This window comes from Salvelinus alpinus, chromosome 30 (assembly GCF_045679555.1).
Source record: "Salvelinus alpinus chromosome 30, SLU_Salpinus.1, whole genome shotgun sequence".
Classification (NCBI taxonomy): Eukaryota; Metazoa; Chordata; class Actinopteri; order Salmoniformes; family Salmonidae; genus Salvelinus; species Salvelinus alpinus.
This window is the reverse complement of record NC_092115.1, coordinates 37,081,218-37,108,210: the sequence shown is the minus strand read 5'-3', so window position 1 is coordinate 37,108,210 and position 26,993 is coordinate 37,081,218. Positions and strand designations below refer to the sequence as shown.

Here is a 26,993-nt window from a genome sequence, read left to right as displayed (position 1 = left end):
CCGGTTGTGATACAGCCCGGGATCAAACCAGGGTCTGTAGTGACGCCTCTAGCACTGAAATGCAGTGCCTTAGAACGCTGTGCCACTCGGGAGCCCCATAAGCCATGGTGCATTTCAGTTTTGATTTAGCCTGTAAAAATGCCTATGAAAATAAAATGTTTTTTAAAATAAGTATCTCTGGTCTGGGTATAGCTACAATTTTAAAGATGGGTTAAACAATGTGTGAGTGAGCAAACATGGTCTCCTTTTTGTAGAGTCTGAAAATGTAAGACTATGAGGTCACATTGTTTGATGGTTTGCAAAAAAAACACCATAGATAGAGAAATGATTTATGGAATATATGACATCTTAAAATCGTACTCAAGTTTAACATGCGGTAAACTCAGCTGCTGGTTTGACAGCAACATCCAACGTGTAGGACTGCTGAGCCAAATTGTCCCAACTAGGCCGCATTTATTGTTTTCTCAACCTAACTATGTCCATTACTGTCTTCCGCCCAGGATTTCGTTCATTGGATGATAGACAATCCATTTTAGCCAATGGCTTGTAGGGATGCTGCCGGCTAGTGTACATTCAGACCAATGATAGTCAAGTGGGTGGTATCCGAGGGGTACACTTTCAACGTTTTCGCTGGCAAGAACGTTAGTTCCTGCTCTTTCCTGGCCGTTTCCTGTAATCGTACAGTGTTGTGAGACGGAGAAAGCCATGTGTGTCGATGCAAAGGTAAATGTAGCACCCCGAAATGATAACTGAGAGAGTCGAGGCAGTGGATGGTTATTATGCGGTATTTTTTTTAAATGAATAACAGACGTAGTCCATCCCAAATGCCATTGCGGCCTTACCCGTGTCTGATCGTAGACAGGCTAGTATGGTTATTGTGGCACGTTGCTTTGGTTTGGTCCGGTTTGTTGATGAGATTGAAAGAGTGGATGGTATGCAGTAAATTATGAAGATGTTAGCTATTGACTGACATTGCAGTAGTTATTTATATACCTTTTGAAATAGATGTTAATCCCAACCCCGCTTTATGTGGGTTATGCAATGCCAATAGCCATTCAATGCTAACGTTGTCTCTAACCGTTTTGCCGAGAACAACACAGTCAGAAACGTCTGACCATGTATAGACAGATGGGTTTCTCCCACTTGCCATTTAAACTATTAATTTCCATACAAATACTGCTTTTAAAATGGTCTATGATCATAATGAAGGCATGTTTGATTCAAGAAAAAACTGAAACCACAAGTTTGTTGTTATAGGTAGCTAGATGGCTAACTAGTTAATAACCAACTAGTTAGCTAACGTTACTAGCTAGCTACCACATGACAATTCAGACCATTTCACCTCACCAAGAGAGCAGTTTTAGCTTAACCACTTTTTCCTGGTTAAGCTAAGTCTTTATCTTCTCCTTTTCTGCTTTAGGAAAGAGACCTCAGCGAATGATCTCGCAGATGGGCATCCATCCCATCATTACACACAGCGCAGAGGACAGAATTAGGCACTGAAAACAAGGAAGAGGAAAGGGGTGAGGAAGAAGTGGAGAAACAGGGGGACTCTCCTCTTCCCTGAGCGTCTTTCTCTGGTATCTAGCTCATTTTCCCCACCATCTACACCACCACTCCAATATTTGTCATTGGAGGATACAATTCAATTCTCTGCACTGGACTGAAACCACAGAATTAGTCAATTTTAGTAAGTGAATTATATGTTATTGATATGCGTTCTCAGAATAATATTGATGATCTTGGATTAATTAAAAATTATTTTTTGTTTTTCCAATAGTTTTTTTAAGTGCACATTCTGGGCAGATTTACGGATCCCCTGTCTTTCTGACTGAGAGCAAGGCTGTTTTGTTCTCTAAATCTTCTGTGGACTGGGCAACATGGCAGACCCCATCATGGACCTCTTTGATGACACGCCGCTGTTCAACCTGGATGCTCTGCCAGGCGATGCCTTCACCCAGGGTTCCTCAGACCCTGTGGAGGAGGCTCTGAAGCTGGCTCTGGGGCAGATTGAACCCCCCTATGAACCCACCCCAGCTCTCAGCATACCAGTGGCAACTCCAACCATCCCAGACCCGGTCCCTGTGCAGCAGCTGGCCCCAGTCCCATTCGCCCTCCCTCAGACTGTTTCAATCGCTTCAACAGTACCTCAGACAACACTCTCTGTAGCCAGTAACACTAGTCGGGCTGCCACAGTCCTGCTGGGCTCACCTCTGACTGTCAATAGCTCTGCTGGCACCACACAACAGATCACAACACAACAATTCACCACACAGCAGCTCACACAGATCGCACAGCAGCTTACTCCTCAGCAGCTAGCTGCCATCACCCAGCAGGCCGGAGGGCAGGGAGGCTCCAAGATCGTCATCCTGAAGGGACCTGGGGGGCATGCACAGGTGCTGCAGACTGTTCCTGGGACAGGCTCCCAAGCGGGGAAGGTCACCTTTGCCAGGGTACTGTCTGGAACCCAACTTAGGCCTGGCATGCAGATACTGTCTGGAGGAACGGTCCTGAACCAAGCGTCTCCTGGGCAGGGACAGGTGAAGGTGGGGACTGGGATACAGAGGCTAGTTCAGTCGCCCAACAGACCCCTGAAGCAGGTGCAGTTGATCTCCATGCCCCAGGGCCAGACGCAAACTGTCCAGATGCAAATACCGCAGGCCCAGCTTGCCCAAGCGCAGCAAATCCAGCTACAGCCCCAGACACAGGTGCAGCTACAGTCTACCATGCAAACACAGGTTACTGCCACTGCTACAGGCACCACTTCAGTCCGACCACAAGGGGTTACCCTCACTACAGTGCCACAGCAGGTAAGACTGCCCTTTGACCTGACCATCAGAATGATCAAATGCTTTGTTTTGAGTAGTCAGGAATACAGTGACCTGGTCTCCACCTCAGGTCTCAAGATTGTACATTTGTAATTTAATCAACATCTTCTCATTTCTAATTGATAATTGCTCTCACCTCAGGGTGAAGCTAAGAGGATCACCCTGGTGCTGCAGCAGCCCCATGGTGGCACGACCCAGGGGGGTGCTGTGACGGTGGGTGGGTCAGGTCAGCTGCAGCAGGGCCAGCAGCAGAGGCTGGTGTTGGGTAACCTCCCAGGGAAGCTGGTCCTCCAAGGGGGTCAGCTGGCTGCTCTCACCCAGGCCAGGGCAGGGCAGACGGGGGCGCAGCCTAAAGTACTTACCATCCAGCTGCAAGTGCAGCAGCAACCCAACCAACAGGGGGTACCCAAGGTAAGGAGGAGTGGCCTGAATTAGTAATTACAAAATTATCCTCATTTAACTAATCAGAAATACTGACCTGCTCTATGAAGACTGTGATCTGTAACTTGAACTGTCTCTGTTTTGCAGTTTCAGCTGGTGTCTGGAGGGCAAGGTAGCAGCCCACAGGTGGTTCAGATCTCCCAGGGGCAAGGTGGACAGAGACTGGCCATGCCCCTCAAACTGCTGCTGCAACCACAGGTATACACACACATGCCTCATGTATCAATATATGTAGTCCTGAATTGCACATCTCACTTGTCAGTGTTTTTTTTTTCTTCCTTACTCTTAACTCATCCATCTCATCTCTTCCCCAGATGAGCTCCACCTCCACAGCAGGCGGTACTGTCTCCGTAGTGAAGGTCATCAACACCTCGGCTGCCGGCTCTGCCCCTTCCACCACCACCACCATGGCATCAACAGGGATACGGCTAGCCAAGGCCCAGGAGCCTGTACGGCGTGTGGAGACCCTGGGCAAGCAGGAGAAGGCCAACCGCATTGTGGCCGAGGCTATCGCCAGAGCAAAGGCCCGGGGAGAGAGGAACATTCCACGAGTTCTCAACCAGGACGAACTGCCTGCTGGACAGAAGGCTGCTGACAAAGGGGCTGCTGCGACGACCACTGGCACACCTGGAGCTAAGAAGAAGGGGGGAGGAGGCGGGAGTAAGAAGAAAAGCCCACCAGGGACAGGGGGGAAGGGCATAGCTTGTGCTGAGAAGAAAGGCAAGGCCAAGGCAGCAGGTGGAGCTGCTGTAGGGACACCTGTAGGGGTGGCTGGAACCAGCGGCAGCAAAAGCAAAAGCAAGGCAAAGATCAAGTAAGTTTGTTAGGAGCAGTTCTGTCATTTAATTTTGAGTGTAATATCTATTTTTCCGAAACTAACCATCTTTCTCGTCCTCTCTCTCTCGCCCCAGTACAATCACTCTAGTGGGGGGTAAGAAGAGGAAGAGGAATGCCTCCTCAGACCACTCTGATGGGGAATTGAGCCCTGCCTCTCCCTCTAAGGCCCTGGAGGAGGACATGTTAGCGGTGAGACACATCCCTCCTACTGACAAACCTACACACAACACAACCACTTTTCCCCCCCACACACAAGCATGACGCTACACTACACTACTGTATAGTATGATCTCTTTTTCTATCACCACTTTGTAAATGGCACTTCAATAAACGCACATCCCTGATTCGACGTTTATGAACATAATACGTTCAGTGTTGTACTGGCTGTTTGTGTCAGACTTCCTGACTGATGTCTGACTTGTTTGTATGTCACCCCCCCAATCCCCCCCCCACCAGAAGAGGCGCTCTAACCGTCAGGTGAAGAGGAAGAAGTACACGGAGGACTTGGACATCAAAATCACTGACGACGAGGATGAGCCGGAGGAGGACGTGGACGTAACCACGACGGCAGCGGTGGCGTCCATTACCGGAGGGGCAGCGGGGCAGCTGATGGGAGACCAGCTCAAACAGGAGCTGCAGTTGGACGGGGACGGCCTTTCCAGCATGCAGTTCTTTGTGGTGAGTGGGAGATCTCATCAAGTTTGGGCTGTTCTGTTTTGTTTATCACATGCAAATGACCGCTGTATAACACACATGTATCACAGGAAAACCCCAACGAGGAAGATGCAGCAATTGTAGACAAAGTCTTGTCCTTGAGGCTAACTAAAAAGGAGGTGAGTGTGCTTACTGTGCTATTTATTTCTTATTTTAATTGTTAGTATTTATCGACTTTGCTGATTTTAAGAAGTTGCAAATCATTATGTATCTTTGTTCCTCTCTCCATATATTAAAGGTGTCTCCAGGACATTATATAAATGCTGAGGAATTCTTTGTCAAATATAAGAACTAGTAAGTGTCACTCCTTTTGTTCGTTACACTTTGGTGTGCTAATCCCTGATTACGGTCTATTGACTAAAATACTGGTGTGAGATCCATTAAATTGTTTGGGGTGTCCATAGCTAACTCCTAAACCCTCCTGTTCCCTCTCTCAGCTCCTACATGCACTGTGAGTGGGCCACTCTGGAGCAGCTGGAGAGAGACAAGAGGATCCATCAGAAGCTGAAGAGATTCAAGATCAAACACGCACAAATGAGACTCCTCTTACAGGAGGTAAGGGAATGCCCATGGCCTCTTTCACAGAAAAGCAGTAGCCCTCCAATTGACAAGTAGATAAGAATGTGTATAGAGATGAACTCCAGGGATCGTAGTCAGTGTCTATTTTGTGTCTTCTCCCTTCTGTGCCCCTGTCCCCAGGAGGAGGAGGCCTTCAACCCAGACTATGTGGAGGTGGACCGTATCTTGGATGAATCCAACAGTGTGGACAAGGACAATGGAGAGGTGAGAGAAGTCCATACCATGCCTCTGATATCTGTGAGGATGCAGCACTCCTGCCTGACTAAATTCTGATTTCTAAAGGACAAATCTTGAAATCTGTTCTTGTAAACCATGAATTTAAACCACGAATTGATCTCATTGTGAAAATTCAGAGTCAGGATTATTTCTCTAAAAGTGTATTGTATCTCCTCAGCCGGTGGTGTATTACTTGGTGAAGTGGTGCTCTCTGCCCTATGAAGACGCCACCTGGGAGCTGAGGGAGGACGTGGATGAGGACAAGGTGGAGGAGTTTAGGAAGATCCAGGACCGCCAACCTCAGCTCAAGAGAACGGTGAGTGTCAGATGCGTTCCATGTGAGTGCCACTGCTCTAGTCTCCTATGTCATCATTCCTCAGTCTAAACCATTCACTCCTCTCATTAGCCCCGACCCCAAGCGGCTGCATGGAAGAAGCTGGAGGAATTCAGAGAGTACAAGAGTGGGAACGTACTTCGAGAATACCAGCTAGAGGGAGTCAACTGGCTGCTCTTCAACTGGTACAACAGGTACTGACATTTCTTTGTGCTTTTGAATGCATTTCATATCCCATTATTTACATACATACATACATACATACAGTACCAGTCAAAAGTTCAGACACACCAGAGTTTTTCTTCTTTTTTTACTATTTTCTACATTGTAGAAAAATAACATGTGGAATCATGTAGTAACAAAAAAAGTGTTAAGCAAATCCAAAATATATGTGAGATTCTTCAAAATAGCCACCCTTTGCCTTGATGACAGCTTTGCACACTTGGCATTCTCTCAACCAGCTTCACGAGGTAGTCACCTGGAATGCATTTCAATTAACAGGTGTGCCTTGTTAAAAGTTAATTTGTGGAATTTCTTTCTTCTTTAATGTGTTAGAGCCAATCAGTTGTGTTGTGACAAGGTAGGGGTGGTATACAGAAGATAGCCCTATTTGGTATAAGACCAAGTCCATATTATGGCAAGAACAGCTCAAATAATAAAGAGAAATGACAGTCAATCATTACGTTAAGACATGTAGGTCAGTCAATGCGGAAAATTTAAAGAACTTTGAAAGTTTCTTCAAGTGCAGTCGCAAAAGCCATCTAGCGCTATGATGAAACTGGCTCTTATGAGGACCACCACAGGAATGGTACACCCAGAGTTACCTCTGCTGCAGAGGATAAGTTCATTAGTTACAAGCCTCAGAAATTGCAGCCCAAATAAGTGCAAGTAACAGACACATCAACATCAACTGTTCAGAGGAGACTGCGTGAATCAGGCCTTCATGGTCGAATTGCTGCAAAGAAACCACTACTAAAGAACACCAATAAGAAGAAGAGACTTGCTTGGGCCAAGAAACACGAGCAGTGGAAATTTGTCCTTTTTGTGTCTGAGTCCAAATTTGATATTTTTGGTTCCAACCGCCATGTCTTTGTGAGATGCAGAGTAGGTGAACAGATGATCTCTGCATGTGTGGTTCCCACCGTATTTAGAATTCAAGGCACATTTAACCAGCATGGCTACCACAGCATTCCTCAGCGATACGCCATCCCATCTGGTTTGCGCTTAGTGGGACTATCATTTGTTTTTCAACAGGACAATGACCCAAAACACACCTCCAGGCTGTGTAAGGGCTATTTGACCAAGAAGGAGAGTGATGGAGTGCTGCATCAGATGACCTGGCCTCCACAATCACCCAACCTCAACCCAATTTGGGATGAGTTGGACCGCAGTCAAGGAAAAGCAGCCAACAAGCGCTCAGCATATGTGGGAACTCCTTCAAGAGTGTTTGAGAGAATGCCAAGAGTGTGTAAAGCTGTCAAGGCAAAGGGTGACTACTTTGAAGAAGATTATCAAATGATGTAAAACTTTCTTGGTTATTACATGATTCCATATGTGTTATTTCACAGTTTTGATGTCTTCACTAATATTCTACAATGTAAAAATTAAGAAAAGCTCTTGAATGAGTAGGTGTCCAAACTTTGACTTGTCTGTCTACTCAGCAAAAAAAGAAGCGTCCCTTTCTCAGGACCCTGTCTTTCAAAGATAATTAGTAAAAATCCAAATAACTTCACAGATCTTAATTGTAAAGGTTTTTAACACGGTTTCCCACGCTTCTTCAATGAACCATAAACAATTAATGAACATGCATCTGTGGAACAGTCGTTTTAATAAATAGGGCTAGGCCCCTTTTTTCTCAATTTCCGCCTGAATGACTAGCCCAAAGCCTGTTGCTCAGGCCCTGAAGCCAGGATATGCATGTAATTGGTACCATTGGAAAGAAAACACTTTTGAAGTTTGTAGAAATGTTAAAGTAATGTAGGAGAATATAACACAATAGATATGGTAGGAGAAAAACCAAACATACTTATTTATTTTGAGGGACCATCCTCTTACAAATGGCAAGTATAAGGTCACACTGAAAATTAGCTCCCTGGATGCAATTCCTATGGCTTCCATAGGTTGTCAGCGGTCTATGTTCAAGGTTTCAGGCTTGTAACGTAAGAAGCGAATAAGAAATAACAGTTTTAGTAGAAGGACACAGTCTTGGAAATTTGTGTTTCCGCGCGCCATGAAGACAGGACACAGCTGCTAAAATCGGTTTCCTATTGAACATACTTCTTTCCGTAAGAAATATTATAGTTTAATTACATTTAGGGTATCTGAGGAGTGAATAGAAATGTATTTTGACTTGTTGAAACAAAGTTTAGGGGTAGATTTTCGGATTCCTTTCTCTGCATGTTGAACGAGTGGATTACTCAAATCGATGGCGCTAACTAAACTGGCTTTTTGGGATATAAAGAAGGATTTTATCTAACAAAACAACACTACATGTTATAGCTGGGACCCTTTGGATGACAAATCAGAGGAAGATTTTCAAAAAGTAAGTGAATATTTAATCGCTATTTGTGAATTTATGAAACCTGTGCCAGTGGAAAAATATTTTGTGGTGCACCGTCCTCAAACAATCGCATGGCATGTTTTCGCTGTAATAGCTACTGTAAATCGGACAGTGCATTTAGATTAACAAGAATTTAAGCTTTTAACTGATATAAGACACTTGTATGTACCTAAATGTTTATGTCTAGCTGGGACGCCTAGCCCTAAAAGGTTTTAAGACATTAACAGCTTATAGACGGTAGGCAATTAAGGTCACAGTTATGAAAACGTAGGACACTAAAGAGGCCCTTCTACTGACTCTGAAAAACACCAAAAGAAAGATGCCCAGGGTCCCTGCTCATCTGCGTGAATGTGCCTTAGACATGCTGCAAGGAGGCATGAGGACTGCAGATGTGGCCAGGGCAATAAATTGCAATGTCCGTACTGTGAGACGCCTAAGACAGCGCTACAGGGAGACAGGACGGACAGCTGATCGTCCTCGCAGTGGCAGACCACGTTTAACAACAGGATCGGTACATCTGAACATCACACCTGTGGGACAGGTACAGGCTGGCAACATCAACTGCCCGACTTACACCAGGGAACGTACAATCCATTTATCAGTGCTCAGACTGTCCGCAATAGGCTGGACTGAGGGCTTGTAGGCCTCTTGTAAGGCAGGTCCTCACCAGACCTCACCGGCAACAACGTCGCCTATGGGCACAAACCCAACGTCGCTGGACCAGACGGGACTGTCTAAAAGTGCTCTTTACCGACGAGTCGCGGTTTTGTCTCACCAGGGGTGATGGTCGGATTCGCGATTATCGTCAAAGGAATGAGCGTTACACCGAGGCCTGTATTCTGGAGCGGGATCGATTTGGAGGTGGAGGGTCCGTCATGGTCTGAGGCGATGTGTCACAGCATCATCGGACTGAGCTTGTTGTCATTGCAGGCAATCTTAACGCTGTGCGTTACAGGGAAGACATCCTCCTCCCTCATGTGGTATCCTTCCTGCAGGCTCATCCTGACATGACACTCCAGCATGACAATGCCACCAGCCATACTGCTCGTTCTGTGCGTGACTTCCTGCAAGTCAGGAATGTCAGTGTTCTGCCATGGCCAGCGAAGAGCCCGGATCTCAATCCCATTGAGCACGTCTGGGACCTGTTGGATCGCAGGGTGAGGGCTAGGGCCCCCCCCCCCCAACTTGCAGGTGCCTTTTTGGAAGAGTGAGGTAACATCTCACAGCAAGAACTGGTGCAGTCCATGAGGAGGAGATGCACTGCAGTACTTAATGCAGCTGGTGGCCACACCAGATACTGACTGTTACTTTTGATTTTGACCCCCCCCCCCCCACCTTTGTTTAGGGACACATTATTCCATTACTGTTAGTCACATGTCTGTGGAACTTGTTCAGTTTGTCTCAGTTGTTGAATCTTGTTATGTTCATACAAATATTTACACATGTTAAGTTTGCTGAAAATAAACGCAGTTGACAGAGGACATTTCTTTTTTTTTGCTGAGTGTGTGTGTGGCAATGTATTGACACATCTTCTCACCCTACAGGCAGAACTGTATCCTGGCCGATGAGATGGGTCTAGGGAAGACCATCCAGTCTATCTCTCTGCTGTCTGAGGTGTCTGGTGCCGGGGTCCAGGGCCCCTTCCTGGTCATCGCCCCCCTCTCCACCATCACCAACTGGGAGAGGGAGTTCGCCACCTGGACCGACATGAATGCCATCGTCTACCATGGCAGCCTGGCCAGCAGGCAGATGATCCAGCAGTATGAGATGTACTGCAAGGACGACAAGGTGTGTGTCTGTCTTGAATTCTGTTTGTGGAACAGAAGAATGGATTACAGTGGTTGAGTCCTAGTGTTGTCCTGCAGTAGGACCTGTCGGAAGACATTGATTCTCTCATGTTCAGATTATACGATTCTTGGTACATCGTCATCTAGCTCCTCTAACTAGTGTTGTATTACATTTTCTCTGTAGGACCATCTGATCCCAGGGGCATATAAATTTGATGCCCTGATCACCACGTTTGAGATGATTCTGTCCGACTGCCCTGAGCTAAGGGAGATCTCCTGGCGCTGTGTGATCATTGACGAAGCCCACCGCCTCAAGAACCGCAACTGCAAGCTGCTGGACAGCCTCAAGATGCTGGACCTGGTGAGTAATCAAGGGTTAGAATCTAGCCCTTAGTCTATCTGATCCATGCTAGCCGACACCCGCTTAACGGTTGTTTTGGCGTGTCGGAGGTGGAATTGCATTAGATCTGTCAAATCCACAAGCAGCTCCTTGTGTTACCTTATTGCGAACACTGCTATTGGATGCAACCAAACCACCCTCAACCTTAATATCCAACAAATCCCGTGCAGAAGTTAATGCAGCCGCGTAACAAGTTCAAACACTCAAATGTGTGATGTTCTATTGCCTACTACACCTCGATTAGACTGATAGGCTTTAAATCCCCCCCCATCTAAATTGACAAGAAAACATGCGTGAGCTTGTTGTTATTTCCGCCATCGATAGAAAGTGTTGACTATCGGCGTATTAAACTTTTAACGCAGTAGGGATAATAAGGAAGGGAGTGGTTGGTGACACACGAGCAGCCGCTTACCGATTTGTCAGCTCTTACCGCGGTGGCACCACCAAAACGTCCGCTATGCAGATGTCCGCCAATGCGGGTTAACGCTCGATCTGATTTAAATTGAGGCCTAAGGTACAGGGTGACAAATCTATTACTTGTGATGTGACAACATTGATCTTTTGTGTTAAGGAAGCGACAAAATAACTGCCTCTCCTGTTTTGCCCCTCACCCCTTCTTCATTCTCTCTCCTCCTCCCCACTCTGTTCCTGTCCTCCTTGGTTCTCAGGAGCATAAGGTGCTTCTGACAGGCACTCCCCTCCAGAACACAGTGGAGGAGCTCTTCAGTCTGCTGCACTTTCTTGAGCCAGCTCAGTTCTCCTCAGAGTTCGAGTTCTTACGTGACTTTGGAGACCTCAAAACAGAGGAGCAGGTCCAGAAGCTCCAAGCTATTCTGAAGCCTATGATGCTGCGCAGACTCAAAGAGGATGTGGAGAAGAACTTGGCACCAAAACAGGAGACCATCATTGAGGTCGAGTTTTATGCATAATATTGCACCATATAACCAAGGCGACCTTGTATATGAGCATGATATTATTTTTCGTAATGGAACATAACCATCAAGCTCAATACACTCTATCTACACAGGTGGAGCTGACAGATGTGCAGAAGAAATACTACCGGGCCATCCTAGAAAGGAACTTTAGTTTCCTCAGCATGGGGGCAACCAGCAACAGCAACGTCCCCAATCTGCTCAATACCATGATGGAGCTACGCAAGTGCTGCAACCACCCTTATCTCATCACAGGTACCTCACATCAACACTACACTACACGTCAATACCCTTCCTCCTCCAAAAACACAACCCCAATTAGCATCTCCTCTTACCACAGGTTCTGTTGAACTAACATCAGTACAACCCATCATGGAAAACTCCTGTCTTCATACCTTTCCCAGGATGGTATGGTATGCCATGTTATAATAACCCCCGTCCTCTATTCTGTCCAGGGGCGGAGGAGTCTATTGTGGCTGAGCTGAGGGAGGTGTACGACCCCATGGTCCCAGACTTCCACCTGCAGGCCCTGGTGAGATCTGCAGGCAAGCTGGTCCTGCTGGACAAACTGCTGCCTCGCCTGAAGGCCGGGGGACACAAGGTGCTCATCTTCTCCCAGATGGTGCGCTGCCTGGACATCCTGGAGGACTACCTCATCAACAAGAGGTATGAAGGTCTAGATTGACTGCCTCATCAACAAGAGGTATAGTCGGGTTAGCTGACAATGTCAAGAAAACGATGCCCGCAATTCAATGGGGCAGATATCTTAGTGTTGTGATTCTGGCTAGCCAGATAGCTAGCAACAATGACAAGAAGCTGCCATGTTGTGAATCATAAGTGGCTCGTTTCAGCTAGTTTTTAGGTTGTTCTTGATACCATGTCTTGTTTTGACTGATGTTTATGCTAATAGGGCTAGAATTCACTAGCTAGCTAACCAACTGTAATGATGTGTTTGAGACAAATATGCATCACATGCGCTGAATACAACAGGTGTAGACATTTTACATTTGAGTAATTTAGCAGACGCTTTTATCCAGAGCGACTTAGTTTGTGCATTCAACTCAAGATACCTAGGTGGGACAACTGAGAAATGCTTACTTATGAGGCCTTAAACAACAATGCAGTTTAAAAATAATAATAAAGTAAAACGTGCTAAATAAACGAAAGGAAAAATGGTAACACAAATAACGAGGCTATATACAAGGGGTACTGGTGCAGAGTCAATATGCGGGGTACGGAGTATACGATGTAATATGTACATGTAGGTAGAGGTAAAGTGATAATAAACAGAGTAGCAGCGGTGTGTGTGAAGGATTGTGTGGTGTCAATATGCGTGTGTGTGAGTTGGAATGTCAATGTAGTGTGAGTGTACATCGAGTCAGTGCAAAATAATAAAATACAAGTAGTCCGGGTAGTCATTTAATTAACTGTTCAGCATTCATGGCTTGGGGGTGGAAGCTGTTTAGGAGCCTTTTGGTTCCAGACTTGGTGCTCCGGATCCACTTGTCATGCGGTAGCAGAGAGAATAGTATGACTTGGGTGGCTGGAGTCTTTGACAATTTTTAGGGTCTTCTTCTGACACCGCTTGGTATAGAGGTCCTGGATGGAAGGAAGCTTGGCCCCATTGATGTACTGGGCCGTACGCACTACCCTCTAGCGCCTTGCGGTCAGATGCCGAGCAGTTGCCATACCAGGTTGTGACACAACCAGGCAGGATGCTCTCGATTGTGCAGCTGTAGAACTTTTTGAGGAAATGAGGTCCCATGCTAAATCTTTTCAGCCGCCTGAGGGGGGAAGAAGTGTTGTCGTGCCCTCTTCACAACTGTGTTGGTGTGTTTAGACCCTGAAAGGTTGTTAGTGATGTGGATTCCAACAAACTTGAAGCTCTCGACCCGCTCCACTGCCACAGCCCCGTTTATGTGAATGGGGGGTGTCCTCAGCCCTCATTTTCCTCTAGTCCACGATCCGTTCCTTTGTCTTGCTCACATTGAGGGAGAGGTTATTGTCCTGACACCACACGGCCAGGTCTCTGACCTCTTCCCTATAGGCTGTCTCATCATCGTTGGTGATCAGGCCTACCACAGTCTTGTCGACATCAAACTTAAGGATGGTATTGGAGTCGTAACTAGCCACGCAGTCGTGGGAGTACAGGAGGGGACCCGGTGTTGAGGGTCAGCGTGACTGATGTGGTGTTGTCTACCCTCCACCTTGGGGTGGCCTGTCAGGAAGTCCAGGATCCAGTTGCAGAGGGAGGTGTTCAGTCCCAGGGTCCTTAGCTTAGTGATGAGCTTGGAGGGCACTATGGTGTTGAACGCTGAGCTGTAGTCAATGAACAGCATTCTCACGTAGGTGTTCCTTTTCTCTAGGTGGGAAAAGGCAGTGTGGAGTGCATTTGAGATTGCGTCATCTGTAGATCTGTTGGGGCGGTATGCGATTTGGAGTGGGTCTAGGGTATCTGGGATGATGGTGTTGATGTGAGCCATGACTAGCCTTTCATGGATACAGATGTGCGTACTACGTGGTGTAGTCATTTAGCCAGGTTACCTTGGCGTTCTTGGGAACAGGGTTGAGCGATGTCTGGAATGACACATCGTACCATCGACCTGTCCAAACATCGTTGATATACTATTGTATCGTCTTTATTTATCCGGGGCAGGGGGGAGCGCGTCGTTCCGTTGCCTAGCAACACATTAAACAAGCTGTAATGCAGCCTGTCATACACAAACCACAAAAATAAAATATTTTTTAATTGTTTTAAAGTCTAATCATTAGACTACGAGGTGGAAATAATTTTACCAATGGTGTATTTTGTGTGCAAATAAATATACCGAACAAAAATATAAATTCAACATGTAAAGTGTTTCCTGAGCTGAAATAAAAGACACATTTCTTTTTTTCTCCATATGCACAAAAAGCTTATTTCTCCTATGCCAAGATAATCCATCACCCTGCCAGGTGTGGCATATCAAGAATCTGATTAAACGGCATGATCATTACACCTTGTGCTGGGGGCAATGAAAGGCCATTCATGTGCAGATCTGTCACAAAACACAATGCCACAGATGCCTCAAGTTTTGAGAGAGCGTGCAATTGGCCTGCTGACTGCAGGAATGTCCACCAGAGCTGTTTCCAGATAACATTAAATTAATTTCTATACCATAAGCCGCCTCCAACGTTGTTAGAATTTGGCAGCATGTCCAACCAGCCTCACAACCGCAGACCAAGTGTAACCACGCCAGCCCAGGACCTCCCCATCCAGCTTCTAAACCTGAGAGATCATCTGAGACCAGCCACCTGGACAGCTGATGAAACTGAGGAGTATTTCTGTCTGTAGTAAAGCCCTTTTGTGGAGGAAAAACTTATTCTGATAGGCCCAGCCAAACTCCCCAGGGGGTGGGACTGGCTCACAAGTGGGTGGGCTTATGGCTACGCCCCTGCCTAGTCATGTGAAATCCATAGATTAGGGCTTAACAAATTTATTTTTGTTCAGTATAAATAAATATAAGCCAATTTATATGGTGATATGTGGCACCGATAACTTTGAATGGTGATTTGGAACCAAACGTTGTAGGCCTTCAGTGTGATACGAGACCCTTTCAATGGTGATTTCAGACAATTTCACTGGGCAGTCTTCTTGGGAGAGTTAGGTAAACGGTCAGACTCAATGCGCAACACTAGGCCAGCGCAGAGCTCACATCCTACCTACCTTAAGATGTAATCGGAGGAGATGATGACCCATTGGCATGGTGGAGAGGGAACGAGGGTCGCTTTCCGCTCTTGGCCAACTTCGCCCTCAAATACCTCTGAAGCTGTGCAAAAGACGTTCCGTCTGTACGTGTTTTCAGTAGGCCTACAGCAGGCAATATTGTTACCTTAGGTCGGTTCATATAAAACAAAAATAGTCCAAATTTGTTTTTTCACCGCACTTTTTATTTGTTTAATTTTTCAAAGCCGGTATTCACAGATGTGTCTTATTTGAAATAAATGTAGTCTAGGCTAGAATATTCTGTGGTGTTCCTTACATTTATTTGCACTGTCATTTATTTGGTTAATTTCGTCTTGTTTATTTTGGTATTTTTTAGCCTATCCAAATGTGGGTTCTTTTTTTAATATATATATATATATATATATATATATATATATATATATATATATATATATATATATATATATATAGGCAAAAAAATGTTTTGCTCCCGCTTATTGAAAGTGCTGCTGTGGGAGCTTATGTTATGCCCGTTGTGCAATTCAAGGATATGAATAAACACTTCCACAATAATATAAATGTCTGTTTAGAAGTTAAACATGTACAAGTAACGTTTACTGAACATTTTATTGACTGTAGCCTAGTGACTATATTATGGTCTGTTTGGTTTACAGGGACTTTGTGGCAGCACACTTTGTTTTTCCTAAAACTTTGGTTAGGTGGAGGCCAGAAACTTAAGGTTTGTTTAAACTTCCCATTCAATTAGTCTATCTTGCAATTGTTGGTTCTCTTTATTATTTATTATTATAATATCATTTTATTTAGGCTATTCACAAAAGTTTCTGAGAGAGAACTCTGTTACTGGCCTCCTGGATTCATTTGAAAGTTGATCATGAAAGATCTGCTTAGGAAAATAGGATTACACCTGGCGTGACACCTGGCTGTGAGCTGCATTGTTGTGAGCTTTCCGACTCCGGCGGTGCAAGTCATGTTCAAATAGGTTATATCGTCTATAAAAAAAGAAATGTATACAAACTATCGTCTGTCACATCACAACCATTGTTGCCATCAACGATGTCTGTCAAACATTGTTGATTTAATACTATATCGTCCAACCCTTGTGGTCTGCTTGAAACATGTAGTTATTACAGAATGGGTCAGGGAGAGGTTGAAAATGTCAGTGAAGACACTTGCCAGCTGGTCAGCGCATGCTCTGAGTAGGCATCCTGTTTATCCATCTGGCCCTGCAGACTTGAATGTTAACCTGTTTTAAAGGTCTTACTCATATTGGCTATGGAGAGTGGGATCACAGTTGTCCGCAACAGCTGGTGCTCTTATGCATGGTTCAGTGTTGCTTCCCTTGAAGTGAGCATAGAAGGCATTTAGCTCATCTGGTAGGCTCACGTCACTGGGCAGCTTGTGGCTGGGCTTCCCTTTGTAATCCGTGATAGTTTGCAAGCCCTGGCACATCCGACGAGCCTCCGAGCCGGTGTAGTAGGATTTGATCTTAGTCCTGTATTTATGTTTTCAATAAACATTGGAGATGTAAACTATTTTTCATGTTGTCAACAATCTAAGCCAACCCTGTCTGTTTTTCCCCATAGTTGTGCATGTCAGTTTTGTTGCTTAACAACCAACCCGTCTATGGAGCTGTAGATAGACTACCTCATCAACAAGAGAGATGGGCATGTTGATTTAATAACTAGATTTTGTTGTGAAGAGTAATCTAGATGAGTAAGAAGTTGCCTTTATCATTGTTCTGCCCAGATACCTGTACGAGCGTATTGATGGCAGAGTGAGAGGGAACCTGCGTCAGGCAGCCATTGATCGCTTCAGCAAACCAGACTCGGACCGTTTCGTCTTCCTGTTGTGTACCCGGGCTGGAGGCCTGGGCATCAACCTGACTGCTGCCGACACCTGCGTCATCTTTGACTCAGACTGGAACCCTCAGAATGATCTGCAGGTAATGTCTGACCTTTGACCTCAGGCTCCCTCTTTTGTCTGGGTTCTTCTAATGTTTCATCCTAATTCCCTTACCACGCTGCACAAATTGCATCTGATTGATTGTACTAACCCTGCCTTCTCTCAACAGGCTCAGGCGCGGTGTCACCGTATCGGCCAGTCCAAGGCGGTGAAGGTGTACCGTCTGATCACCAGGAACTCCTATGAGAGGGAGATGTTGGACAAGGCTAGCCTCAAACTGGGTCTGGACCGGGCTGTACTGCAGAGCATGAGTGGCAACAAGGAGAGCAACGTCAACGGAGTAAGGGGGCCAAAAATATTGTTATTTACTTACGTACTATATTTTTAAGCCTGCGGTTTGTTTGGATACCAACCATCTGGTTATTAATATCTCTTCCTCCAACCTCTTCTCAGCAAATCCAGCAGTTCTCTAAGAAGGAGATCGAGGACCTCCTGAGGAAGGGGGCGTACGCTGCCATCATGGACGAGGAGGACGAGGGCTCCAAGTTCTGCGAGGAGGACATTGACCAGATCCTCCAGAGGAGAGCCACCACCATCACCATCGAGAGCGAGGGCAAGGGCTCCACCTTCTCCAAGGCCAGCTTCGTGGCCACCGAAAACAGGACCGACATCGCCCTGGACGACCCCGAGTTCTGGCAGAAGTGGGCCAAGAGGGCAGACATAGATTTTGATTCCATGAATAGGAAGGTAATGTGAACGTGTCCATTCTGTGTGTGCACTACCTTTCTCAATGTGTTTTGTGAAAAGCTCATTTTTCTACCATCCTCCCTGTAGAACACTCTGGTGATTGACACACCCAGAGTAAGGAAGCAGACCCGTCAGTTCGCTACCCTGAGGGGCGAGGGCGGGGAGATCTCTGACCCCGACAGCGACGAGGAGTACCCACCCGCCAATTCCCGGCAGTCCCGGTCCTCAAGGCGCTCCGAGCGCCACACCGGAAATGGCTATGGCCGCACCGACTGCTTCCGTGTGGAGAAACACCTTCTTGTTTACGGGTAGGTGGACCTGACTAGGGGCCAGGAGGTTTTTTTCTGGACAGGTGTAGTTACAATACACATGTGAGAGTAAAGTTATGACCGGATTTTCTACCAAAGCAAGCTCCACGCTATTGTGCCGAGGTCTCCTTTCTCACTCTGCCGCCTCCTGTGCTTGTCCAGGTGGGGGCGCTGGCGGGACATCCTGTCTCATGCACGCTGTAAGCGGCGCCTCGGGGAGCGTGACGTGGAGACCATCTGCAGGGTCATCCTTGTCTTCTGCCTGCTGCATTACCGTGGTGACGAGAACATCAAGAGTTTCATCTGGGAGCTCATCACCCCCCCAGAGAACGGCCGGGAACCACACACACTCCTCAACCACTCTGGTATGTATGACCGTTATAGAACCACACACTCTCGTCAACCACTCTGGTATGTATGACTGTTATAGAACCACACACTCTCCTCAACCACTCTGGTATGTATGACCGTTATAGAACCACACACACTCTCCTCAACCACTCTGGTATGTATGACCGTTATAGAACCACACACTCTCCTCAACCACTCTGAATGTGTCTTACAACCTCCATCCACCCATTGTCTAGACGTTTCTTGCTCTGTTTTGGATAACTGTTTACATGTTTGTGTTGATGTATTTTCTGTCTTTAGCATTGCCTTCCAGGGTTGTAAGTTAAATGTGTCAATGTGTTTCTAGGTCTGTCCATCCCTGTTCCTCGGGGCAGGAAGGGGAAGAGGGTGAAGGCCCAGAGCTCATTTGACATTCAGAAGGTGGAGTGGATCCGCAAGTACAACCCCGACTCCCTGCTTCTGGACGACAGCTACCGCAAACATCTCAAGCACCAGTGCAACAAGTCTGTGTGTTTTCACCCTAGAGAGTACTGAAGTGTTTGTGCACAGTATCAGGGCATTAACCCTTTCCTTGTCTTCAGGGTGTTGCTGAGAGTGCGTATGCTGTACTACCTGAGACAGGAAGTCATTGGAGAACATGCCGATTCTGTGCTGAGAGGAGCCGATGCCAGGTATCACCCTATTAAAACGACTCATTACTTGCTACATGCATATTTACACACACATACTGATTCTGTCTGTGTCCTCGTAGGGATATTGACATCTGGATGCCTGAGATGGAGCAGCAGGAGGTGCCATCAGGCTGGTGGGATACAGAGGCAGACCGCTCCCTCCTCGTCGGTGTCTTCAAACACGGTCTGCGTTTTGAATGTCAACGTCTTTAGGCGTTTTGTTTACTTGTCCAGAATACCTTGTGTTTATCAGTAGGAAGGTGGCGCTGGGTGTTTTAGTGTGTGTGTTTGTAGTAACTCCAGTCTGTTGCTCCAGGGTATGAGATGTACACCACCATGCGTGCCGACGACTGTCTCTGTTTCCTGGAGAGAGCTGGTCGCCCTGACGACCAGGCCATTGATGCGGAGCAGCACTCTGCAGACGCGGAGCTGGGAGACGGGTGAGCTACACTGGCTAACCTTATTAGCGCTTCGCTAAACATCCCGCTGACTTTATATCACTAAACTCTTTAGAGCTGGCCTCTCCCCCATGAACTTGACAAATTGGTGGCTGTAACTTTGTTTTTGCCCCCCAGAGGAGACGATGACAAGTATTCTGAAGACCCAGAGTTCAAACCTGCGTTAAGGCACACCAAAGACCTGTACGAGGTGTGAATCAGTACTTAATATTCTTCATTGATTGATTTTGGTTAGAGAATATTGTTATTATATTCATGATAATCCCTCTCCCCCCCCCTCCAGGCTGACTCCATGACCATGGGTGACGATATCTGTGTCGATGACAAGCCGGGGCCCGTTAAAACCAAGGCACCGCCTTCTGGCCTGTCAGGAGCCTGTGAGTGGCCGACCAGCTCGTCACTTACCGCGCGGCTCCGGCGTCTGATCACCGCATACCAGCGCAGCTACAAGAGAGAGCAGCTGAAGGTGGAGGCAGCAGAGAAGGGCGACCGCAAGCGCAGGAGGTGTGAGCAGGCCAGTAAGCTGAAGGAGATTGCACGCCAGGAACGCCAACAGAGGTACCAACTACTACCCTCAGCTATTAACTCTGCAAGCATATGTGTCCTGAATCTGAGGTACAGTTGTTGTGTTGGTTTAATGTGTCTGTATGCTGTAACCTTACACAATTATCTGATATAAGAGTGAGTTTTAAGTGTTCCACTATTTTAACCATCTGTCTTGTGTGTCTTCACTTTCTCTCCTAGGTGGACCCGTAGAGAGGAGTGTGATTTCTACCGTGTGGTGTCCACGTTTGGTGTCGAGCGGATAAAGGAGCCAAACGCCCGAGAGGGGGAGGATGCTAAACTGGAATGGGCCCGCTTCCGGACTTTCGCCCGTCTGGACAAGAAGACGGACGAGAGTCTGAGTCGCTACTTCCGCTGCTTCGTGGCCATGTGCCGGAGGGTGTGCAACCTGCGGCCCGCCCGCGGAGAAGGTGAGAACCGCGTCAAACAGTATTATTAAATACAGGATATTGAGAAGTGTAATCCCTTGACGCGGTCAAATATAATAGAGCACGGTGTTGGATATGTGGGTTGATTTGGAGAGACACCGATCCCTAACCCTCTCTCCCTCCCCAGACCCATCAGAGTTGGGGCAGTCTATGGCCCCCATCACCGAGGAGCGGGCCTCTCGCACCCTGTACCGCATCAGCCTGCTGCGCCGTCTTCGTGAGCGTGTCCTGCCCCACCCCTCCATGGAGGAGAGCCTGCTGCTGGCCCCACTCAGCTCCGAGCTTCCCGTCTGGTGGAGCACTCCGGCCCACGACCGGGAACTCATGCTGGGCGCCGCCCTCCACGGCGTCAGCCGCACCGAGCTTTCAGTCTTCTCTGACCCGCAGTTCTCCTTCAGCCAAGCCCACCACGACTACCTCGAGATCCAGCAGAACCAGCCCACACCTGCCACTCCCCTCCGCCAACCACAGGCAGAGGAGGGCTCCGCCGTCAAGGAGGAGGAGGGACTGAACGGGGAGTCCGGCCTCCTTGGAGCTTCTGAGGCTCTCGGCCACTCCGATACCCAGACCACACCCCTCTCTCGCCCTGATGGGAAGGGACAGGCCCGGACCGCCTTGGGCTGGAAGAAGAGCAGGGGGAGGGGCCCGAGAAGCGGAGGAAAGAAAGGCGGAAGAAGTGGAGGAGAAGGAGGGACGTCTGATTTGGATTCAGACTCTGATTCAGGCTCGTCTACCTCCTCCCGGCGATCAGAAAGCTCTGACGACAGTGGGGACAGCGACGCAGAGAGGGAGAGAGGTGAGTAACGGCTAAGAGGAATCTAGAAGAGTGTGAGGATTGAGTTAGGACAACACGGGTAGAACACACTTTTTGTATTATTATTTTTGTCTGTTTTCAGTTGCTCTGAAGATGGAGGAAGATGGAGAGAACAGCATGCTCTCAATGACTCCATCTCAAGATGGCGCGCCACCGGAGTCCCTCACTGACCCCTTCAGGGTTGACTGGCCCAAGGTATGTAAGGGGACGTGTACTGTCTGCAATTATAGAGCGGTGGTTCCCAACCAGGGGTACTAGGACCCCTTGGGAATACTTGGCCTTTCCACAGGGTTTACGTGAGATGATTCATAAGACCATAGGCTTACTGGTAAAATGCACATGAAGGGCCGAAACAGGTTGGAAACCACTGCTATAGAGTATGGATGGGTCCAGATTCAGTATGTGGATGATGTTCTGGTTCAACAAACCGTATTGTGTTTGTGTAAAAGCTTACACATTAGTACTTCAAATACAGTAATAACAGGACGTTGAATAATAAACTGTGCAGTAAAAGGTTTGGTTTGTTGTGTTGGTGGAGTGATTTGACCGGTTGCTCCCTCAGGACCGTGTGTTAATAAACCGGCTGGACAGCCTCTGTACACTGGTGCTGTCTGGGCAGTGGCCGACAGGGCGACGCTACGCCTCTGACGCCCAGCTCAACCCAGGCTCTGACGACCTAGGGGCAGGGGATGAGCTCAGCTTTGCACGGCTCATGCGGAAAAGCCACAGCACACCCGGTGGAGAAGGAGCAGATGGAGAGGAATCTGAGTTCACGGTCAAACTCCTCAAGGTGAGATGAGAGGAACATAGAATAGAGGGGTCGAATCAATTCTGGTCCTGGGCTTTTGTTATAGCCCAGTAATAACAGCTGATTCATATTTTTAAGCCATTGTAGTAAATTGGGATAAAGCATGGGTGACGTGATGTACAGATGGGATGACTAAATTGTTGTCTGTCCTCTTTCTCCATCCCCCTTTTCTTTTACTGTCCAACTCTCTTAGGAGGAGGGGCTGAAGCTGACCTTCTCTAAGCATGCCTTGATGTCCAACGGGTCAGGGGGAGAGGGGAGCGGGCGCAGGAAGCGTAGGGACCAAGAAGTACGCATATAGACTGAGTATACAAAACATTAGGAACACCTTCCTAATATTGAGCCGCTTCCCCCCCCTTGCCCTCAGAACAGCCTCAATTCGTCTGGGCATGGCCTCTACAAGGTGGCGAAAGCGTTCCACAGGAATGCAGGCCCATGTTGACTCCAATGCTTCCCACAGTTGTGTCAAGTTGTCTGGATGTCCTTTGGGTGGTGGACCATTCTTGATACACGCAGGAAACTATTGAGCGTGGAAAAACTCAACAGCGTTGCAGTTTTTGACCAAAAACTGGTGCGCCTGGCACCTAATACCATACCCCATTTAAAGGCACTTAAATATTTTGTCTTGCCCATTCACCCTCGGAATGTGCATGTGTGCCATTCAATGTCTCAAGGCTTTAAAAATCCTTCTTTAACCGGTCTCCTCCCCTTCATCTACACTGATTTGAAATGTATTTAACAAGTGACATCAATAAGGGATCATAGCTTTCACCTGGTCAATCTGTCATGGAAAGAGCAGGTGTTGCTAATGTTTTGTACACTCAGTGTATACAATACTTGTCCACATTCTCATGCAGTCAGTGGTTAAGACTGCTCATAATACACAGATACTTGTCTGAGAACAGTAGACAACAATAAGTAACAAACTACATACTCAAATGTTCATTCAGTGTCTGCATTCATCAAGCCTCGCTCACTCTCACTTCCCCCTAGTTGTCAGATCCAGACGGAACGGTCGCGGTGGTCGATGCCATGACGGGCACAGTGCTGAGTGGGGAGCGGGCCCCTCGACGCAGGGACTTGCCCAACTGGCTGAAGGAGAACCCAGAATATGAGGTGGAGGGAGACATGCTGGAGGTACATTTTTATCTAGAAGACTATGGCTGGGGCTCAAACGAGACTCTGTACAAGAGTAGTGCACTGTGAGAAATGCAGAATAATTTGAGATTTCCACTGCTGGCTGTAATGACTCTGTCTTCTGCGAACCCCTAGCTCCTTGTGAACAGGAGCAAGAGGAAGAAGAAGAGGACGGAGAAGGCAGTAGCGCTGTCGGGCAGTGAGAAGATTAACATAATTGATATGAGGACAGGAAAGAAGGTGAGAAATGGCAAAGGATGAGTGCATTGGGGTTCCTCTCTCAAATAAATATTGATTTGTGGATGCTGATTGCCCGAGGGTTAATTTGTATTTATTTTATTGCTCAGGTTGGGGCTGCGCATGGACCTATGCTGCAGGATCTGAGGGAGTTTCTGGAGGAGAATCCTGACTGTGCAGTTGCACCAGAGTGGGCTGAGACTGTCCGGTGCTCTGTGAGTACCCTTTATTAACTTATTGAAAGGCAGGGGGATAGGTTCTATTTCAGATAGTAAAATATTTTTATACAATTGAAGTCAGAAGTTTACATACACTTAGGTTGGAGTCATTAAAACTCGTTTTAAAACCACTCCACAATTTTCTTGTTAACAAACTATAGTTTTGGCAAGTCTACTTTGCATGACAGAAGTCATTTTTCCATTGTTTACAGACAGATTATTTCTCTTATAACTCACTGTATCACAATTCCAGTGGGTCAGAAGTTGACATACACTAAGTTGACTGTTCCTTTAAACAGCTTGGAAAATTGGAGGTGTACCTGTGGATGTATTTCAAGGCTTACCTTCAAACTCAGTGCCTCTTTGCTTGACATCATGGGAAAATCAAAAGAAATCAGCCAAGACCTCAGAAAAAAATTGTAGGCCTCCACAAGTCTGGTTCATCCTTGGGAGCAATTTCCAAATGCCTGAAGGTATCACGTTCGTCTGTACAAACAATAGTACGCAAGTATAAACACCATGGGACCACACAGCCGTCATACCGCTCAGGAAGGAAACGCTTTCTGTCTCCTAGAGATGAATGTGCTTTGGTGCGAAAAGTGCAAATCAATCCCAGAACAACAGCAAAGGACCTTGTGAAGATGCTGGAGGAAACGGGTACAAAAGTATCTATATCCACAGTAAAATGAGTCCTATATTGACATAACCTGAAAGGCCGCTCAGCAAGGAAGAAGCCACTGCTCCAAAACCGCCATAAAAAAGCCAGACTACGGTTTGCAACTGCACATGGGGACAAAGATCGTACTTTTTGGAGAAATGTCCTCTGGTCTGATGAAACAAAAATAGAACTGTTTGGCCATAATGACCATCATTATGTTTCGAATTAAAGGGGGGAGGCTTGCAAGCCGAAGAACATCATCCCAACTGAAGCACGGGGGTGGCAGCATCATGTTGTGGGGGTGCTTTGCTTCAGGAGGGACTGGTGCACTTCACAAAATAGATGGCATCATGAGGTAGGAAAATATGTGGATATATTGAAGCAACATCTCAAGACATCAGTCAGGAAGTTAAAGCTTGGTCGCAAATGGGTCTTCCAAATGGACAATGACCCCAAGCATCAATCAATCAATCAATCAATTTTATTTTATATAGCCCTTTGTACATCAGCTAATATCTCAAAGTGCTGTACAGACACCCAGCCTAAAACCCCAAACAGCTAGTAATGCAGGTGTAGAAGCACGGTGGCTAGGAAAAACTCCCTAGAAAGGCCAAAACCTAGGAAGAAACCTAGAGAGGAACCAGGCTATGAGGGGTGGCCAGTCCTCTTCTGGCTGTGCCGGGTGGAGATTATAACAGAACTATGCCAAGATGTTCAAAAATGTTCATAAGTGACAAGCATGGTCAAATAATAATCATGAATGAATAGCATACATCCAAAGTTGTGGCAAAATGGCTTAAGGACAACAAAGTCGAGGTATTGTAGTGACCATCACAAAGCCCTGACCTCAATCCTATAGAAAATGTGTGGGCAGAACTGAAAAAGCATGTGCGAGCAAGGAGGCCTACAAACCTGACTCAGTTACACCAGCTCTGTCAGGAGGAATGGGCCAAATTTCACCCAACTTATTGTGGAAGGCTACCCAAAACGTTTGACCCAAGTTAAACAATTTAAAGGCAACGCTACCAAATACTAATTGAGTGCATGTAAACTTCTGACCCACTGGGAATGTGATGAAAGAAATAAAAGCTGAAATAAATCAATCTCTCTACTATTATTCTGACATTTCACATTCTTAAAATAAAGTGGTGATCCTAACTGACCTAAGACAGGGAATTTTTACTAGGATTAAATGTCAGGAATTGTGAAAACTGAGTTTAAATGCATTTGGCTAAGGTGTATGTAAACTTCCAACTTCAACTGTATATCTTCTTCCAGGGCTTTCTGCCAGACAGCCTCTTCCACCGGCTACTCTCCGCACACTCTGTCATTCCCAAGAGAGACCGTCACCACCGCCACCACCACGCTCCCCAGCCTGACCCGCTGGAGGACCCACTCCTGGGCGGAGGTGAAGAAGAGACCCTGGTCTCAGACGGGGCCTACATGATGGAGGACGAAGACTTGGAAGATTCTTCTTTCCTGACTCAAGCCTTTGATGTTAAGATGGAAGGTGGCGACAGCTTGTCACAAGGCGGATACGAGAGTTCTGACAGGGAGGCCCTTTTGGACGACGTCATTATGGCGCAGAAGGACTCGGACTCTTCCTCCAGCTCAGAGGATTGACCAAGCCTGTCTTGTCTAATATAGTCCCCGAGAAATCATGTTATTTTTTTTAAATTTTCTATCATGATCTATATTGAATTATGGATTAATTTGTTTTCTTTTTGTTCTTTTTACTCATTTGTTTTACGTAGATTTTTGGAAAGGAGCAGGTTTGCACCCAACTCTTTCCATTCATGATATTCCTCCTCCCTTCATGACCATCCACTTGGTAGCCTGAACCCCAACAAAGTGACTCCATGCCCAACTCTGTTTCTCATGCCACTGCTCTCCTTCTCCCTCAACCACCCCTCAAACCCATCCCATTCCCAGCCTCATCTTTAAGGGGAGCCCTGTTGTATTAGGAGCCCTTTTATCCAAGAACCTCCAAGCTGGTCCTCCAGTTTAACTGGACGAGAGGACACATGTACTGAGCAGACCAGAACTTTGCTCCCATGATGCCTGAGTCTGATGTCATAGGACCTTTCTGTGCCCTGTTGAGTCAGTGAACTAGAAGGGGTCCAATATGTGGATGTACATTTTTCTGAAAGGATGTAACTTTAAGGGGGGGGGGGTACCGGTATATTAGTTAATGATCCAGTGCTAGGAAGATGGGTGTATTGTACAATGTAGAGCTGGTCAGTTGTGTGCTATGGTGCAAAGATGACCGCAATGAGTTATTATTGTTTTATGACCTGATTGTATCTGTGATATGAATTACAGCAATCTACAGTGAAA

At 46.8% G+C, this 26,993-nt stretch overlaps 1 protein-coding gene across 4 annotated transcripts; it reads left to right on the top strand.

Annotated features, from left to right (window-relative positions):
* The first annotated feature begins 604 nt into the window (after positions 1-604).
* Positions 605-26,993, top strand: LOC139559498 (chromodomain-helicase-DNA-binding protein 8-like). Of its 4 annotated transcripts, none has more exons than XM_071375548.1 (39): positions 605-723; positions 1,421-1,523; positions 1,781-2,810; positions 2,970-3,239; positions 3,357-3,467; positions 3,584-4,083; positions 4,181-4,295; positions 4,563-4,784; positions 4,871-4,939; positions 5,059-5,114; positions 5,258-5,375; positions 5,520-5,603; positions 5,794-5,931; positions 6,022-6,143; positions 10,054-10,297; positions 10,481-10,657; positions 11,365-11,607; positions 11,724-11,883; positions 12,084-12,294; positions 17,102-17,297; positions 17,427-17,597; positions 17,711-18,004; positions 18,092-18,312; positions 18,475-18,677; positions 19,010-19,166; positions 19,245-19,334; positions 19,415-19,518; positions 19,651-19,774; positions 19,910-19,983; positions 20,074-20,407; positions 20,537-20,766; positions 20,912-21,580; positions 21,681-21,793; positions 22,161-22,388; positions 22,600-22,695; positions 23,400-23,543; positions 23,679-23,783; positions 23,891-23,995; positions 25,935-26,993. In XM_071375548.1, exons 3-39 carry the CDS (start codon positions 1,881-1,883, stop codon positions 26,277-26,279), a joined length of 7,773 nt encoding a protein of 2,590 aa, XP_071231649.1. In that variant the 5' UTR covers positions 605-723; positions 1,421-1,523; positions 1,781-1,880; the 3' UTR covers positions 26,280-26,993. The 4 variants fall into 4 exon arrangements, with proteins under 4 accessions (XP_071231649.1, XP_071231648.1, XP_071231651.1 ...); XM_071375547.1 differs by having other exon boundaries at positions 1,421-1,580; XM_071375550.1 differs by having other exon boundaries at positions 1,421-1,690; positions 19,910-19,982; positions 20,076-20,350.